Raw genomic sequence first — 19,619 nt, 5'->3', positions numbered from 1 at the left:
TCCATATTCAGCGAATATTGAAGAGATTCGTCCTGAGCTGCAACTAGAAATTATTGACCTGCAGTGTGACAGAGAATACAGAGACAAATTTCAGAACAAGAAAAACATTTTGGAATTCTACAGACACTTCCCTCAGCATAGATTTCCTCGTTTGCACAAACTGGCGGCTACAATAATATCAGTGTTCGGTTCCACGTATGACTGTGAACAACTGTTCTCTGCAATGAAATGTAACAAGACGCGCCTGAGAAACGCATTTTCTGATCGAAATTTAAACTGCACACTGTGCCTGCAATGCACAAGAACAATTACTCCGAACATAAACACAATTGTAAAGAGCAAAAAGTATAAGATAACCGAGAATCCCACACTTCAGTGGCACCTTTTATTGTGTAACAGTTCACAAATTAATACAAATGTAGAGGCATACACTAAGCTAATAAAATTATCTGGCACGTGTACATTCTCCTTTATTTGTTGCATTTGTCGCAGTATAATTCGTGAGTGATATCCCTGCAGGTGGCCGCGGATTTACATTTGACTGGCGGCAACTGTTGTGTGTCTCACATGACTCTCCCCACTCTCCGCTCTGGTCCGGTAGTGGGGGGTAGCGTGCTCGCGCTGCTCACAGCTTGCTCCGCGAGCATGTATGTTTTGAAGCCCTGCATTAGGCTCTGATATGGCCACATCATGCCATGTGTTAAAACATCTTGATTTCTTGAACTTGAGATTTAGTGTCAAATTCTTCATACCACATGATTTTCAATTTTGTGAATTCAGCTTCAATTTTTTCTGGATTTCATAATTTTAAACATTGTAAAAATTTGTATGTATACATAAAAATATTTTCTGAGTAGTATCTACTTTCTTTTTACAGTTTTCTGCTGTAATTACTGAAATTTTATTGCTTCTTTATTAATACTTATACTGATGAAAATTACATACATGCCACAGTCATCAGCTCAAATAAAGTAATCTGTGAGAAATTGAAACTAGAGATTTTCATTTTTTATTTGTATATACAGAGAGAGTGTTACATTATCATTATTTGTGCTGTGCAGTACTCTGCTGAAGGTCCCTGCTGCTATTGGGATTTTTAAATATTACAGTAACCACCAAATAAAGCAAGAGATATTTGAAAAGGAATATTCTGTCAAGTAAGAAGAGAGATTCTTTTGAATGACGGACAAAAAATAAAAACAAATAAATAAATAATTTGTTTTATTGAAGAAGACACTGTGTGTTGGTCAGCTATAAATTTATCTTTAAAGACTATTTTTCTGAAGTTTATATGTATTTACAAGTAAAACATTTTAAAAATACATGTACATAATGTTCTTAAATATAAATATCTTTAAATACAAACATTTCACAATCCCCCTCCAAGCCTTCTTTACTATTTATTGTGTTCTTTAATATGAAGAAATTGATAACAGTCCTCATGCTGTACTTAGCTTCGCACCATTGCTTACTAGTTAATAAATTGTCATTGCAAATTTTGATCTGGCAGTAACTAATACTGAAATATTTGCAACTGCAAGAAACCTCACTTTTAACTTATGAAATAGAAGATAACTTCTACTGCAATTTGCAGCTGAAAATATTTTAGCTTCCAGACTTGCAAAGTAAAAATACCATCCATTCTCATTCACAGCATGAAAAGTTATGTCTCGTTTCCACCCGGAAAAGATCTATGTGCTACTCTGCACAGCACATATTAATACAGAAATATAGCACCATCTGTGTTTTGATCATCTGGATTAATTGTTGGAGGTGGAGGCTCAATGCGTAGCAAGTACTCTCGGAAGCCCAGCACAGCTATGCTAGAAATGCTTATGAACATGGCCACAAGCACCAGCCTGAAATTTGAATTAAAGGAATTTAATATGCTTAGATAAATTAACAGATTCATTTAGAATAACAAAAATATGAAAAGAATCAATTTTTGAAAATATAATGTAACTGGATAGATAAAAAGTCTACTCACTAAGCAGCAGCAGGAGAGCACACATATAAAGATATTTAAAGTTGCAAGCTTTCAGAGCCATTGGTTCCTTCTTTTGACTGAAGGGATGAAGAGGAAGGAAAATGGGTGAAGGAAGAGGACTAGTGAGATTTAGAAAGTGGGAAGAGTTCATAAAAGTCGCCCAGAGTAAGGGAAGACTTACCAGACGGGAAGAAATTAATGTAAATTAAAGCCAGGTGGGTAGTGAGAAGCAAGGACATGTCATAATGCCAGTAGTGTTCTGAGAAACGTTTGTCTGGGGGAAGAAGCCAGATGACATGTGGTGAAACTGAGGTCATGACTGTCATGTTGCAAAGAATGCTCCACAACAGGATGTTGCATATTATGACTATCAGCCTCTGCCTATCTCATTCATCCTAAATGATAATTTGGTGGTAGTCACACCGATGTAAAAGCCAAATGGTGTTTTCGTAACAGCTGGTGTATGACACGTGCTGTTTCGTAGGTGTCTCTCCCTTTGATAGTATGTGTTTTGGCAGTTAGAGGGGTCATACAGATGGTGGTAGGAGGGCACACAGGGCAAGTCTACCAGTGGGGATGGTCAGAGGGGTAGGAGCCGTAGGGTAGGGAAATGTGTCCAGAAGGAGCATAGGGCCTGACAAGGACATCGCAGAGATTGGGTGGACAATGAAAAGCTATTTTCGGTGTTGTGGGCAAAATGTTGGACATAATGGACTTCCTAAAATGATGCCCTGAACTGTTCCCAATCTCTGCAATATTCTGGTACAGATGGACTCTCCACATTCAGTAGATATTGTAACATAAAGACAGTCTGGTGCACCTTAAGTGCACTAAAATGGTCCATTACCTTACTAAATACTGTTTATGTCTATTACTAACACTCAAAGGTTTTTGAATACTGAAGTTCTAAAAATATCTTCACTCTAGCTCTGGCTCATTTCAAAACTGCCCAATGATGCCAAGTTTTCATTTTTGCTCCTGATCACTTGAGCCTACTCAATGCACCAAGTTTCATGGAATTTTCTCCTAAAAGTTTGTATCCTTCATCAGCCTTCAACACCAGGTTTTGTTCAATATTTGGCACCAGGCACAACTCAGATTAGAACAGTAATGTTATGAAGTAGTATGCATAAACAGTGGTTCTCTTTACACTAGAAAGTGTCTCCAAAATCTACTGTCTTATGGAGGAAATCTGGTCCTAATGTACCAAAGTTTCCAGTCATGTGATGGTCACCAGGTGTACATGTATTACAGAAATTGGAGCTGCTTTTGGCTGTGATTGCTCTTAGCAAATTCCACTTGCTTTGAAACTTCCTGGAAGATTAAAACTGTATGCCAGACTGAGACTTGAACTCAGGACCTTTGCCTTACACAGGCAAGTGCTCTGCGAACTGAGCTACCCAAGCACAACTCACGTCCCATCCTCACAGCTTGACTTCTGCCAGTACCTTGTCTCCTACCTTCCAAACTTCACAGAAGCTCTCCTGCGAAACTTGCAGAACTAGCACTTCTGGAAGAAAGGATAGTTCGTTCTACCTCACTATCACTGGACAGCTTAAGTGGTTAATCAGTTAAGGTTAGTGAAAGTCCTCTTGGCAATAAGAATGTCCTATCTCTAGTTGCAGTGCTGAAGACTGACATCTAGGATGAGTGAGCTTCAATCCCCTCTCCCTCCTCCTCTCTCTCTCTCTCTCTCTCTCTCTCTCTCTCTCTCTCTTTCTCTTTCTCTCCCTCTCTCAGATGCAGATTTTCCTTCATTGCCCTAAAGATCTTCCCTGTAATAGGCTATGTACAGTTGATTTTCTTTTCAGTCTTATCCATATTTGCTTGTGTTCCATTAAATCTTTAATAACCATTACATCTAATATTGTTGTGTGTGTGTGCGTGTGTGTGTGTGTGTGTGTGTGCGTGTGTGTGTGTGTGAGAGGGAGAGAGAGAGAGAGAGAGAGAGAGAGAGAGAGAGAGAGAGAGAGAGAGAGAGAGATGGTGGGCATATCAAACATGTCATAATGTAAATCCAAGTATCTGTAGCGGCATTTACATGTTAAATAAACTGTGTGCATGCTATGATTTGTAAATAATTCACTTTTTTTTCATGTCGCTCACTAATTGTCACCATGTACCAACAACTCAACACACTGATGAACAAGTAGGGAAATACTATAAAAAGATTGAAGACATTATGGGTAAAGGAAAAAGAAATGCCTGCATCATCATAATGGGGGATTGTAGTACAGTGGCAGGAGGGGAAAAAGAAGATGGAATCTTTGGAAGATTTGGATTTAGAAATAAGAATGAGAGCAGTGAAAGGTTGGTTAATTTCTGCAGAGAAAATTGTCTTATGACTGGAAACACATTGTTTGAACATCAGAGAAGACGAAAATATACATGGATCTCTAGGTTGAATGACAACAGATACCAAAATGATTACATCATAATTCGCAAAAAGTACAAAAACTGCGTAAAGAATGGCATAGCATGTGACCTAGAAAGACTAAAGGAGGAAGATAATGATGCCGAGTTGGAAAACACATTTATGTCAAAATGGGATAGAGGGCCCAATGAAGAGAGTGTGGATGAAAAATGGAAGAGGATGAGCCAAAACCTTAAGGAATCTGCAGAATAAGTTATAGGGGTGAGGAAGTTCGAAAGAATGAGGGAAGAATGGGTAACAAAGACAATGCTGGATAATACGGAAGAAAGAAGGAAATGGAAGAAGTAGGACTGAGGAAGGGAAAATACTGTACAGAGTGTTGAATAATGAATAAAGGAGAAAAACAGAACAGGCAAGGAAGACATAGATGAAAGGGAGATGTAACAAAATAAAGAAATGAAGAGAAAGAAAATACTAAATGATGTATAGATTAGGTTCCGGCCTAGTCTTTGAAGCAAAGAAAAACAGGACAAGTATGGGAACAGAAAAAAGTAATGGTACAGTGGTTAATAAACCAAAGGAAGTGTTGTGAAGGTGGCAAGAATGTGTAGAGTGCCTACATCAGGCTGATCAAAACCCAAACAATATTGTATTAGAAGAGGAGATGAGAGCTATAGAAGACGACAAATGATGCTGAGTCATGGAAGGAGAAGCAGAAATGGCTCTAAGAGAGATGAAGAATCACAAAGCAAGTGGAATTGATGGATTACCAGACAAGTTCTTTAAGAGCCCTAGGAGTAGTGGTGCAAAATGACTCACTTATCTATGTAATGCGACATATGAAAAAGGTGAATAGTCATTGACTTTCTGTTGGCAATAATGATACCAACTGAGAAGAAAAGCAATGCCAAGAAATTAGAGGATTTTAGAACCATAAGTTTTATTTCTCATGTAGCAAAAGTTCTACTTTGGGTGATAAATACCATATTTACTCGAATCTAAGCCGCACCTGAAAAATGAGACTCAAAATCAAGGAAAAAAAAATTTCCCAAATCTAAGCCGCACCTGAAATTTGAGACTCGAAATTCAAGGGGAGAGAAAAGTTTTAGGCCGCAACCCCAAATCGAAACAAAGTTGGTCCATTGTAATATGAGACACAATTTAGGTCGAATGAATGACGATACAGCTACAGTAGTTTGGTTCGAGATGTAAGCTTAGCAGGTAGCCATTGCTGTGTGTCAGGCACTCCGTCCGTATTTATATGGGTGCCCTTCCTTTTTCACGTGCTTCGTCTGGTTTGAATTGATTGCTTATTTTTCTTTGATCTGATACGTGCCATTCTCTTTGTTATAAGTGTTTACTTCACTCTAAGCAGAAAATGCATTACTGTACTGTGTAATGCATTGTTTGTCACATTCTGATAATGAGTGTTTACAGCCTGTCGCCGCTCGCGGCATGGCTTGCTTTTTGTGCATGCTACCGCCGCTTACAAAAAAAAGAGAGAGAGAGAGAGGAATCGTCTCATTAGCGAAACAGTGGCAAGAGACTGCTATTTGTTGTTACTTACACTGCTGCTTTCTTTGACAATGACGAACAAGAACCAAATAATAGACTGCGTATGATAGAAGATGTTCTGAATGAGAGTTTAGCTAAAATTTTTCTCCGTTTGAAAATCTTTGCAGATGCCTCTTTCGTACATTACATTCTGCACAGAAATTAGAGTCATCTTAGATTTAAAAATCTAGTCAATTGCTGTGCTTCATTTCTGACTGTATCACCATTACGCATAAGAATAATACGAATATAAGCATGACATGATATGTATATACTTCTGCGTTTGCTGTTGTCTCACTCTCGTTTCTTAGTTTATTAGGCAGACAGAATTTAAATGAGATAGCAGCAAAAATGAAAGAATATGTGACAAAATGTTTATATTCGTATTATTCTTATGGTGAAGAGAATACTGCATGTGATTCACAATTCATAAAAGTTCCTATTAGCAAACATCTCTTCTCACAGGTAGGAAAAAATTCAGAACGCAGAGTTGGCCATATTGACAAACATCCCTAACAGTCTTGCCAGTCGGATTTTTGTAGTACATGAAATGCTGCAACATTAAAAGATGAACAACACGGAATTTGTATTTACTTTGACGGATAGTGTATGAAAACGCAGTGATCGAAGCTCGGGGCGGAGGAAAAAAAGCTCTTCTTCCACCTTTTTTTTAAATTTATTTACTGACACAGAGGTTTTGACGCCAGTATTTATCTTTGTGCCTGCAAAGCATGCCTGTGTAGCGTTACATATATTCGATGGCAGAAGTTAGTTGTGGTGGCACCTACCAACATTTTTCAGAACTTCCGCGTACTTTGCACTCGATTCTAAGCCGCAGGTGGTTTTTTGGATTACAAAAACCGGAAAAAAAGTGCGGCTTAGATTCGAGTAAACACGGTAGAAGACCTCACAGAAGACTTGAAAAAAAGTATTGCAGAGGAACAGTATGGACTTAGAAGAGGGAAAGACATAAGAGATGCAAATGGACTGCTGAGAATTCTAGATGTGAGGTACACTGAAAGAGGAAGAGAAGGTTATACTGTTGTCATAGACTTGGAGAAAGCCTTTAATAATTTACAGTGGAATAAATTAATGGATAGCTGTTGACTGATGGGATAGAATGCTGATTAGTAATCTATATCTGTTGTTGTTGTTGTTGTGGTCTTCAGTCCTGAGACTGGTTTGATGCAGCTCTCCATGCTGCTCTATCCTGTGCAAGCTTCTTCATCTCACAGTACCTCCTGCAACCTACATCCTTCTGAAACTGCTTAGTGTATTCATCTCTCGGTCTCCCTCTACGATTTTTACCCTCCACGCTGCCCTCCAATACTAAATTGGTGATCCCTTGATGCCCCAACACATGTCCTACCAACCGATCCCTTCTTCTAGTCAAGTTGTGCCACAAACTTCTCTTCTCCCCAATCCTATTCAGTACTTCCTCATTAGTTATGTGATCTACCCATCTAATCTTCAGCATTCTTCTGTAGCACCACATTTCAAAAGCTTCTATTCTCTTCTTGTCCAAACTATTTATTGTCCATGTTTCACTTCCATACATGGCTACACTCCATACAAGTACTTTCAGAAATGACTTCCTGACACTTAAATCTATACTCAACGTCAACAAATTTCTCTTCTTCAGAAACGCTTTCCTTGCCATTGCCAGTCTACATTTTATATCCTCTCTACTTCGACCATCATCAGTTATTTTGCTCCCCAAATAGCAAAATTCCTTTACTACTTTAAGTGTCTCATTTCCTAATCTAATTCCCTCAGCATCACCCAACTTAATGCGACTACATTCCATTATCCTCGTTTTGCTTTTGTTGATGTTCATATTATACCCTGCTTTCAAGACACTATCCATTCCATTCAACTGCTCTTCCAAGTCCTTTGCTGTCTTTGACAGAATTACAATGTCATCGGCGAACCTCAAAGTTTTTATTTCTTCTCTATGGATTTTAATACCTACTCTGAATTTTTCTTTTGTTTCCTTCACTGCTTGCTCAATATACAGATTGAATAACATCGGGGAGAGACTACAACCCTGTCTCACTCCCTTCCCAACCGACTCTTATAACTGCCATCTGGTTTCTGTACAAATTGTAAATAGGCTTTCTCTCCCTGTATTTTACCCCTGCCACCTTCAGAATTTGAAAGAGCGTATTCCAGCCAACATTGTCAAAAGCTTTTTCTAAGTCTACAAATGCTCGAAACGTAGGTTTGCCTTTCCTTAATCTAGCTTCTAAGATGAGTCGTAGGGACAGTATTGCCTCACGTGTTCCAACATTTATACGGAATCCAAACTGATCTTCCTCGAGGTTGGCTTCTACTAGTTTTTCCATTCATCTGTAAAGAATCTGTGTTAGTATTTTGCGGCCGTGACTTATTAAACTGATAGTTCAGTAATTTTCATGTCTGTCAACACCTGCTTTCTTTGGGATTGGAATTATTATATTCTTCTTGAAGTCTGAGAGTATTTCACCTGTTTCATACATCTTGCTCATCAGAACGTAGAGATTTGTCAGGACTGGCTTTCCCAAGGCTGTCAGTAGTTCTAATGGAATGTTGTCTACTCCCAGGGCCTTGTTTCGACTCAGGTCTTTCAGTGCTCTGTCAAACTCTTCATGCAGTATTATATTTCCCATTTCATCTTCATCAAGATCCTCTTCCATTTCCATAATATTGTCCTCAAGTACATCGCCCTTGTATAGACCCTCTATATACTCCTTCCACCTTTCTGCTTTCCCTTCTTTGCTTAGAACTGGGTTTCCATCTGAGCTTTTGATATTCATACAAGTAGTTCTCTTTCTCTGGAGGTCTCTTTAATTTTCCTGTTGGCTGTATCTATCTTACCCCTAGTGAGATAAGCCTCTACATCCTTACATTTGTCCTCTAGCCATGCCTGCTTAGCCATTTTGCACTTCTGTCAATCTCATTTTTGAGACGTTTGTATTCCTTTTTGCCTGCTTCATTTACTGCATTTTTATATTTTCTCCTTTCATCAATTAAATTCAGTATTTCTTCTGTCACCCAAGGATTTCTACTGGCCCTCGTCTTTTTACCTACTTGATCCTCTGCTGCCTCCACTACTTCATTCCTCAAAGCTACCCATTCTTCTTCTACTGTATTTCTTTCCCCCATTCCTGTCAATTGTTCCCTTATGCTCTCCCTGAAACTCTGTACAACCTCTGGTTTAGTCAGTTTATCCGGGTCCCATCTCCTTAAATTCCCACCTTTTTGCAGTTTCTTCAGCTTTAATCTACAGGTCATAACCAATAGATTGTGGTCAGAGTCCACATCTGCCCCTGGAAATGTCTTACAATTTAAAACCTGGTTCCTAAATCTCTGTCTTACCATTATATAATCTATCTGATACCTTTTAGTATCTCCAGGGTTCTTCCATGTATACAACCTTCTTTCATGATTCTTGAACCAAGTGTTAGCTATGATTAAGTTGTGCTCTGTGCAAAATTCTACCAGGCGGCTTCCTCTTTCATTTCTTACCCTCAATTCATATTCACCCACTACCTTTCCTTCTCTCCCTTTTCCTACTGCCGAATTCCAGTCACCCATGACTATTAAATTTTCGTCTCCCTTCACAATCTGAATAATTTCTTTTATTTCATCATACATTTCTTCAATTTCTTCATCATCTGCAGAGCTAGTTGGCATATAAACTTGTACTACTGTGGTAGACATTGGCTTCGTATCTATCTTGGACACAATAATGCATTCACTATGCTGTTTGTAGTAGCTTACCCGCATTCCTATTTTCCTATTCATTATTAAACCTACTCCTCCATTACCCCTATTTGATTATATCTACAGCAGAAAATATGAAGACAGATTGTGAACAAGATGATGGAGGAAAGCACAACTGGAAGGGGAGTGAGGCAAGGCTGCTGTGTCTTCCCAATACTGTTTAACATATATTTAGAGCATATTATTCAGAAATGTTTGAAATGCAAAAGAGGAGTGCAGGTTGGTGGTAGGAGGACAGAATGTATTTGACTTGCAGATTATATGGTGTTATTGGCAGAGAGTGAAGAAACTGACTGGAATGTTAAAAGAATTAAATAAGACTTGTGAGGAATTTGGAATGAGAATTAATAAGAAAAAGACAAAACATATGGTATATGGTGATAAGTGCAAGAAAAGTGAGAACAGCTATAAAGTTAGAATAGGAAGATAATAGAACAATTTATTGCTTTCAAAATCTGGGAAGCATAATTATGGATGGGACTGATGACCTTGCTGTTTGGTCCCCTTCTCCAAATCAACCAACCAATTACGGATAACATGAGATGTAATTACAAGGTGACAAAACAGATAGCAATTGCCAAGAAGGCACTTAATAAGAAGAGGAGGCTTTTCTGTGAGTCCATGGACAGAGACCTGAGGAAGAGACTGGCTAAGTGCTTTATATGGAACATGGTATTAAATGGAGCTGAGAGATGTACACTGGGGAAAGAGGAAGAAAGAAGAATATAAACATCTGAGGTGTGGGTTTGGAAGAGGATGAAAGAATAGACAAAGTAAGAAATAAGGAGGAGCTGAGAAGAGTGGGGGAAGAGAGAGAAATTTTAAAAGTAATCAGGGCACTGGATGAGAAGAGATTGATTACTAATGTATGCAATGGAGGGAATAGTGAATGGCAAAAGAAGAAGAGGATGCAAAAGATACCAGATGGTGGCTTGTATGAGGATAAGAAACAATTATCAGAAAATGAAGAGGGTAGCAAATGACAGGAGTCCATGGGGAACTATATGCTACATGCCATAGGGCAGAATACTGATGATGATGATGATGATGATGATGATGATGATTCAAGATTCAAGATTCAAGATTCTTTATTAGCCATTGATCATGCAAGATGAAATAGGCTTCGTCAGTACATAAAATAATATTAATATTCCAGACACTATTTATAAGGCATAGATATAATTAGCATATGAGTAACTTACAAATAACATAAACCTTAAGCAGGTGACTACAATGCTTAATACATATTCTTGTTTCAGATACATACAAAGGTACCAAAAATGAGTTACATTGTAGTAGCAAACACAGTAGTTACGTAACACATCATAACACTGGCAAATAAAGTAGTTACCTAACACAGTTGAAATACAAAGGTATTAGATATGAAATATTTTGTAACAGTATATATAGTAGTTAATTAAGTTAATTATGCAATTACAGGTTTATCTCTGTGCTACTCAGATCATAATATTCTTGCATAGAATAAAATGGATTGTCAGATAACCAATTGTACAAATTTTGTTTAAGAATTTTTGTGGGCATGTCCCGAGCAGATTGCGGTAGTTTGTTGAATATTTTTAAGGTATTCACTTTGTGTGAGTTACTACTTTTTGTTAGTCTGTGTCTTGGTATATCATAATCTGCCTTCCTTCTAGTGTTGTAGTTATGAATTTCTTCCCTGACAACACCTTCCATACCATTGTTTTTAATGTGTAACACACAGATATAAATATACAAGTTTACAATGGTCAACAGTCTTAGCCTTATAAAGAGAGGACGACAGTGCTCCGTGGGACCGACTTTACACATTATGCGCAGCATTCTTTTCTGCATCAACAAAATTTTGTTACTGTGAGAGCTGTGCCCCCATATGAGAAGGCCATATGTAATATGTGACTGGAAGAGTCCACAGTACATTGTTCTCAGAAAGTTCATGCTAATCATGTCCCTAAGTTTCCAAAGGAGATAGGAGACTCTTGAAAGCTTTTTGCAAACCTGATTTACGTGTTCTTCCCAATTAAGTTTGGAATCAATATGCATTCCTAATAGTTTTACAGTTTTGTTTTCTATGGTTTTGGGTAACCCTAAGAGAAGCTGTTGTGTTTTCTCTGAGTTACACAGTAATTTATTGGATGTGAACCAGTGGATGGCTGATTTGAGTGATTCCTGTGTGTTATTGTCCAAAGCTGAGATGTTCTGATGTGAGGTGAGGAGGGTTGTGTCATCTGCATAGCATATGGTAGTACTATTTATGTGATGAGGTAGGTCATTGATGGCTATGATGAAGAAGAAGGGTCCCAGAACCGAGCCCTGTGGTACACCAGTACTAACTGCTGCTACAGGGGAGTAATTATTTTTAACTGAGACAAACTGTCTTCTATTATGAAGATATGACTCTATTACTGCTAATGCTGGGTTACATACACCATAAAATTCTAGTTTTGCAACCAGGGTGCCAAAGGGAATGCAGTCAAAAGCTTTGCTCAGATCACACAAGACAAGTGACACCATATTCCGGTCTTCAAAGGCTGTTAATGTCTGGTCAACAATTTCCAGGATGGCCGCAGTGGTATTTCTGCCCTGTCGGAATCCGAACTGACTATTGCTCAAAAGGTTGTGTGTCTCAAAATAGCTACTTAATTGAGTGTACATAAGTGACTCAAATACTTTAGAAAATATTGGCACAATTGAGATTGGGCGATAACTTTTAGGAAGATGTTTGTCACCCTTTTTAAACACTGGAATAACTTTGGAAATTGTGAGGGAGTCGGGAAACACTCCTGACTGTAAACATTTATTAAATATGAATGCCAATGGTTTAGCGATCGAGTCTACAGTTTTTTTTACTATGTAATTGGAGAGCCAGTAGCAGTCCATACTTTTAGAATTTGAAAATTTTGTGACTGTTCTTTTAATCTGAGCAGGTGTGATACTATACCAGTTAAAGACATGATCTACTGGCGGAAGGGCATTAAGTAAATCGCTTGCAGATGTATCTGTTTTTTCTATCTTACTTTCAATTTCTTTAATTGAGCTAATGAAGTAGTCATTTAGTTCCCTTGGAGTGAGCTGAGTTTCATGTGTGTGACGTGTGGGATTTTCTTGTGCTACAATCTGCCATGCTGCCTTGCACTTGTTTGTTGCACCTTCTATGTACCCTTCATAAGCAGCCTTTTTTGTCTGTATCAGCTTAAGTTTGTAGAATTTTTTACATTTTTGGTATGCTGCATAAAAGGTGCCCTCCTGCTCTGATCTTTGTTTACATGCATTTTTATATGCTGTGTATAGTACGAGCATGTTTTTTCTTATCTGGACCAGTTCGTCTGTGTACCATTCCAGCTTTTTATTTTTATATGTTCCAGAAGAGTTGGTTTTAATTAGTGGTGAGCATGAATACCATAATTCTGTATAATTTTTAAGGAAGTTTTCAAAGGTAGTTTCAACATCAGACTTCTCAGATGAACACTTATAGACAAAGTCCCAACTTGCATCCTCTAGTATACGAATAAATGACATAATGTATTCTTCTTTTTGTCTTCTTACCCATGTCATATTGTGCACACTAGTGGAATTTGGTTGCTTACTAAAGAGATTGAGAAGCAATGGGTCGTGGTCTGCAAAGCACCCATTTGCAAGGCTAACAGTGTAGCTGCCACGGGGAAAATTCACAATAATATTGTCTATGCATGAATTTTTACGTGTTGGACACTGGATGGTACAGTACAGATTAAGGGACCTTAATAAATTAAGAAAAGTTCTTGAGGGCTCATTACTTGTGTTTACCATTTCTATATTAAGATCACCACATATGGCAATCTTTGTTTTATGCATTAGTATTTTTCTAACCAGTAGTTCAAATCTTTCAAAAAATGTTTCAATGTTGCCATTGGGAGATCTGTATAGGCTTACAATTATTAGATTTTCATCAGTCATTTTTATACAACTAAATTCTGCATCTAACTCTGTACAGTAAGATGATACATCTATTTTTGTAAAGTTGAAATTATCTCTGATAAAGATCCCAGCCCCACCATTTCGCCTCTGCTTTCTGCACATTATGTCTGCAGTGACGTATCCTTGAGGTACAAACATATCTACCTCATTTGCAACTAACCAATGCTCACATACACATATTACATCAACATTCTTAATCTTACAGAAATGTTCCAATTCTAACATCTTATTTCTAATACAACAAATATTAACTTGAAGTAATGTCAGCATATTATCTCCCTTTTTGTTTATCTGGATACAGTTTGACTTTGAATCACAGTTTATATTTTTTACATTACCTACGAGTGGTGTGCTTGTCAGATTGTTGATCCCCATGTCTGTTATGGTGTGCTGTTGCTGATCTGGGGCCAACAAAAATCCTGACTTCTCGCAGGTGGTTGCCTCTTGTGAATTGGTCGGCTGCTGCTGGCTTCATTGTATACAAAATCCTGGTCCTTTAGCTGTTTCTTTCTTCTCTCTCCTCTCCCATATCTTGGCTGCAGGATCTCTGAAGGTGGTGCTTCTTCTTCAGCTGGTGGTGTCACAACTTCTTCTTCTGGAGGTGACAACACTGGTTCTTCTGCTGGTAATAACACAGATTTTTCCTTTATAGGGCAAAGTGGTGACTCTTCCTTTTCTTCCTTCACTGGCAGTGTTATGGGTGGATGTATCTGTTCTTGTGGTTTGTCAATTTTTTCTAATATTTCTTTGCACAGAATTGTTTTACCAAAATTGTTTCTGTGCAACCCATGCTTTGTAAAATGATCTCTCTGAGAGCTTGTTGCATCAATAAATGTTACATTGGCGAAACTGCTACAGATCTTTCTAAATTTTCTATTTGTTCGAATAATTTCTTTATTTACGCATGAAGCTTCCATCAAGTCGTGTCTTTGTGGAATGCTTACAACATATACATCTGAATGTGTAATTTTCCCTAAGGTTTCACGTAGAGCCCTTGTTGCATTGACACTTTCGTTTCTATAAACGTCGTTACCTCCTCCAATAATGACACATTTCGGACCTTTTGTTACTGATGTTTCACAGTTTTTTAGCACTTCTCGTAGAGGAGCCCCAGGCTTGGTGGTTCCACTTACTTTTCGTTTATTTTGCATAGTGGCCATTTTACCTGCTAAGCCTCTTCCGTGGCTAGCTGAAAAAATGTAAACATCGCCCTTACTCTCACTTCGTGAACCATTTTGCGAAAATTTAGTGTTTTCTTCACTCTTCAGAGTATGCCCTAGAGACGTGTATTCATTTCTCTTATGTCCCTGGTTGTTCGTCTCTTCATACGTGTCTAGCAGCTCATATTTATTCCTTGTTTTTAGTTCGAAACGATTTCCACTTTGTTTCACACGCCTGTTTATTTTAGGCCTAAGAAAAGGCTCGTTTTCCACTTTTTGTTTTTGTTTGAGATCACTAATCACTGTTTCCAAATTATGTATATACTCTTTAGCGTACAATAAATCCTGTTCTAATGTGGAAACAACGTTTTCTTCTCGCACAGTATCTTGTTTTGATAAGCACATCGATCGCAAACAACAGCCAATTACACCACAGTCACATTTTGCGCTTACCGCGGCAGAACTCGAGATGCATTTTGAATGAATCCATTTTTGACTTGCTGAACATAGTCTGAAACCATTAAAAAGTCTTTCACTGCATAAGATGCACTTTATATCGGCAGTATACATGTTTTTCACGGAGCCAATTACTAAAACTTCTATACGAGCCGCCATGATGATGATGTCACATCCACTCTTAATTGTGTTCCAAACTTTTACTCACTCACATCACTTGTTGGCCAGGGATCTGTTAATTTATGTACTGCCTGAATTATGGTTGGTGCTTATTGCTGATGACATCCAGCTTTGGTCTCAGTAATGATAGGCACATTGACAGTCTTGGTAGCTATTGTGTCACTGACAACCTTACTCGGTCTGGTTATCGAGCATAATATATGTAGTTATTTGGACTAACCCAAACTGATGATGAGTTTGCTCACTTCATTTTGTGTCCACTTTGCTGCCGCAGCATTGGAACAGTGAATTTCAGAAGAACTTTCCATTCAGTGTGGAGGCATCAGTCATCCAGTTCCTTTGGGCAGCAAGAAGAATGTCACCAATAGCAAAGGGAGCAACATAAGCAAACAGAATTTTTCTTATTGCTGTTGTTTGACTTGATGGGCCACAGTAAGCTGCCATTCACTTCACTGCCCATTATGTCTCCATTATTTGATAAGGAAATTAAAGAGTGTGACATCTGCCAACTTCACGTACAAAGACATTTCCAGAAATATGAAGTCAAAGATTAAAATGTGCAATTTGCATCACTCTTGTCTTCAGGTTTTAATCTAAATGTGGTCTTTCATAAGCTGAAGGCTCTTTTGAGTGGTTTCATTTTGGTGCACTTTCTTAGTTGATAAAATGTAAATCAAATAATTCTCTGTATTTGCCTGTTTCCTGCAAGCCTTACTTCAGTTAATCAGTGATATTGGCAGAATTACAAACCATTCTGCAAGTTGAGTGTTCCACATACATCTGAACCTCAATTTTCAGTGCTGTGCAACATAGGTTTTCAGCACATTGTCAGTCATGACGGAATGATAGCACATATCAACACAACACTTATTCTTTCATTCACATAATTTCTGTTTTCTAGGTTCCTCTAAGAATGTGTCTCAGTCCTCAGTCTTCCATGTGCAGCAAAAACATACAATCATTAAGAAATATTGCATCTGTCAGTTTTTTCAGGGATTGAAGCTTCACTTAATATGTTCATCATGCAGCATTTTTTGCCATTCTGATATGTAATATGTAACAATACATATTTAGCTTTTGGATTTAGAATTTTTTTCTTCTGGGTGTTAAAATAAAATTTAAAAAGAATAACAGAATATTAAAAATAAGTAAAAGCAACAAAATCTAACCAAGAATTAGAATTTTAAAATCAGCTCTTCATAATTTTTAATGGCTGGCTGCTTTCACTGTCTTTTCTAATTCCATGTCCACTAAAAGCATATGTTTGTTTTAACTGATTTTTTTTCTTTCCTTCCATATTTCCCAGTGATAAATTTATTACTAATAACTATGTGTTTTAACAATGTTGTATTATGCTGCAAGGAATTGTTCAGGTGCTAAGGAGATGGTGCTGGGGCTTACTAAAGTAAATTACAATACTAGTAGTTACTATGGATGATTTCATACTGACCAATAGGAGTATCCAAGTGCTGCATGCCCATCTGATAAATATTGGCCAGCAATGACCTGTGCAAATGCTACATTGTCTGCCAGTGTAGCTGCGTACTGAACACCCCAGAGAATCAGGATGAGAAGATCAGCAACAGCTGTAAATAGAAGGTAACAGTCAGGTGAGCTGTAGACAGCATGTGTCTAGAATTCTAAATCTAATCTCTGTGGTTGAGGTCCATGCACTATTATATAAATAGATTTCTTTTTTTTTAATGACAGATAATTCTTTCCAATTTTTATAATAACTACCATTATCACTTAAAATGAACAGAGATGCTGAGTCACAGATAGGCACTGTCAGAAAGTGACCTTTCGGCCAACAAGGCTTTTGTTGAAAATAAGCAACACACACACTCACACAAACACAACTCACACACATGACCACAGTCTCTAGTAGCTGAAGCCAGACTGTGAGCAGCAGCACATGATGGAAGAGACAGCTAGGTGGTGGGCATAAGGAGAAGGCTGGGGCAGGGAGGGGGAGGGGAAGAGATAGCAGGGTAGAGATGGAGGACAGTAAAATGCTAATTGTAGGAGCATACCAGGATGAGGTGGAGAGAGGATAGGGCAGCTAGGTGCAGTCAGGAGGTTAGATGGAGTACAGAAGGGGGAGGGGGCAGGGGAGGATTGTGGGAAAGGAGAGAAGTAGAAAGAATGAGGGTGTGTTGGTGGAATAGAGGGCAGTGAAGAATTGGAACAGGGAAGAGGCTAGATGGTAAAGACAATGACTAACAATGGCTGAGGCCATGAGGGTTACGAGAACATAGGATATATTGCATGGAGAGTTACCACTTGTGCAATGCTGAAAAGCTGGTGTTGGTGAAAAGGATCCACATGGCATAGGCTGTGAAGCAGTCATTGAAGTGAAGAATGTCATGTTGGATGGTGTGCTCAGCAATGGGGTGGTGCATCTCTTTCTTGGCCCCAGTTTGTTGGTGGCTATTCATGCAGATAGACAGCTTGTTGGTTGTCATGTCCATGTAGACTGCAGCACAGTGGTTGCAACTTAGCTTGTAGATCACATGACTAGTTTCACAGGTAGCTCTGCCTTTGATGAAATAGGTGATGCATGTGACCGAACTGGAGTAAGTGGTGGTGGAAGGTTGTATGGGACAGGTCTTGCATCTAAGTCTGTTACATGGATTAGAGTCATGAGGCAAGAGGTGGAGAGCAGAGGCTGTGTAGGGATGGACATAGATATTGTGTAGGTTTGGCAGGCAGCAGAATGCCACTGTGGGAGGGTTGGGAAGGATAGTGGGTGAGATATTCCTCATTTCAGGGCACAATGAGAGGTAGTCAAAACTCTGGCGAAGAATGTGATTCAGTTGCTCCAGTCCTGGGGGGTACTAAGTCACAAGGGGACTGCTCCTCTGAGGCAGGATGGTAGGACTTTGGAAGGTGTTGTGTGACTGGAAAGATAAGGCATGGAAGATCTGTTTCTGTACAATGTTTGGAGGGTAATTATGATCTGTGAAGGCCTCAGTGAGACCCTCAGTATATTTCAAGAGAGACTGCTTTGTCTCTACAGATGCAACAACGGTGGTTGGCTAGGCTGTATGGAAGGGACTTCTTGGTATGGAATGAGTAGCAGTTGTCAAAGTGGACGTATTTCTGGTTTCTGGTAGGTTTGATAGGGACAGAGGCACTGATCTAGCCATCTTTGAGGTGGAGGTCAACATCTAGGAGGGTGGCTTGTTGGGTTATGTGTGACCAGGTGAAGTGAATGGGGGAGAAGGTGTTGTGATTCTGGAGGAATGTGGATAGGCTGGCCTCATCCTCGATCCAGATCATGAAGATGTCATCAGTGAATCTGAACCAGGTGAGGCATTTGGATTCTGAGTGCTTAAGAAGGATTCCTCTAGATGGCTCCTGAATAGGTTGGCATAGGATGGTGCCTTGCGGGTCCCACAGCTGTACCTCGGATTTCTTTGTAAGTAGTGCCTTCAAAGGAGAAGAAATTGTGGGTGAGGATATAGTTGGTCATAGTGACTAGGAAGGAGGTTGTTGGTTTGTAATTCATTGGGTTTTGGGAATGCCTATGGCCTTATCACTATTGAACACTGCCTTGTTGGCCAACAGCTCACTTTCTGACAGTCTTCGTTGTGCCTATCTGTGACTCAGTATCTCTGCTATATGGTGAGTGGCAACTACCCTTTTCATAATGTTGTTACATTCCATCCTGGATTTTTCCTTTGTCTAAAATGAACAGAAATGGATAGTAAATGCATACTAAGTAGAAAGAGAATTTTGAAAGTACAACTTGTACAAATGTTCTACATTATGTATAAGAATGCATTTTCCAACAGTGTGTTCACAATTAGGTCAGTATGATCCTGTCCTGTACTTCTGAGAGAAACAGATATAATTCTACATTTACTCAGAACACACTAAATATCAAACACTAAAAACATAATGTATGATAACCTATATTATTCTTTCAGTCGCCTGGTGCCTCTTAGGTCTGTGGGGCAGCATCTTATGGCACTCCCAAAAGTGGACCTTTTCCCACTTCCATGCCACTCCTCCAGCACATTGTATACATCTGTCGGGAGCATGGACAGGCACTTTATGGAGTGCTGTCAACTGTGGTCTGCATTGCTTCGGTCTCACACTGGCGGACCTGGAAATCTTTCCACAGACTGGCACAAGAACACAACATGCTGTGGGTACTCACACAATTATAAGTCAGCCATTATTC

The 19,619-nt window shown here is 38.8% G+C and overlaps 1 protein-coding gene across 1 annotated transcript in view; it reads right to left on the bottom strand.

The window, feature by feature from the left end:
• Positions 1-1,717: 1,717 nt before the first annotated feature.
• LOC124789115 overlaps positions 1,718-19,619 on the bottom strand; it is a 72,277-nt gene continuing 54,375 nt past the window's right edge. The window contains exons 4-5 of the mRNA XM_047256403.1: positions 16,881-17,016; positions 1,718-1,859 (exon numbers count right to left, since the gene is read on the bottom strand). Of these exons, the coding sequence (XP_047112359.1) occupies positions 1,718-1,859; positions 16,881-17,016 (278 nt within the window). The remainder of the gene's footprint in view (positions 1,860-16,880; positions 17,017-19,619) is intronic.

This window comes from Schistocerca piceifrons, chromosome 3 (assembly GCF_021461385.2).
Source record: "Schistocerca piceifrons isolate TAMUIC-IGC-003096 chromosome 3, iqSchPice1.1, whole genome shotgun sequence".
Taxonomy (NCBI): Eukaryota; Metazoa; Arthropoda; class Insecta; order Orthoptera; family Acrididae; genus Schistocerca; species Schistocerca piceifrons.
The sequence above is the reverse complement of the archived record's forward strand: the minus strand, read 5'-3'. Positions and strand labels throughout refer to the sequence as shown.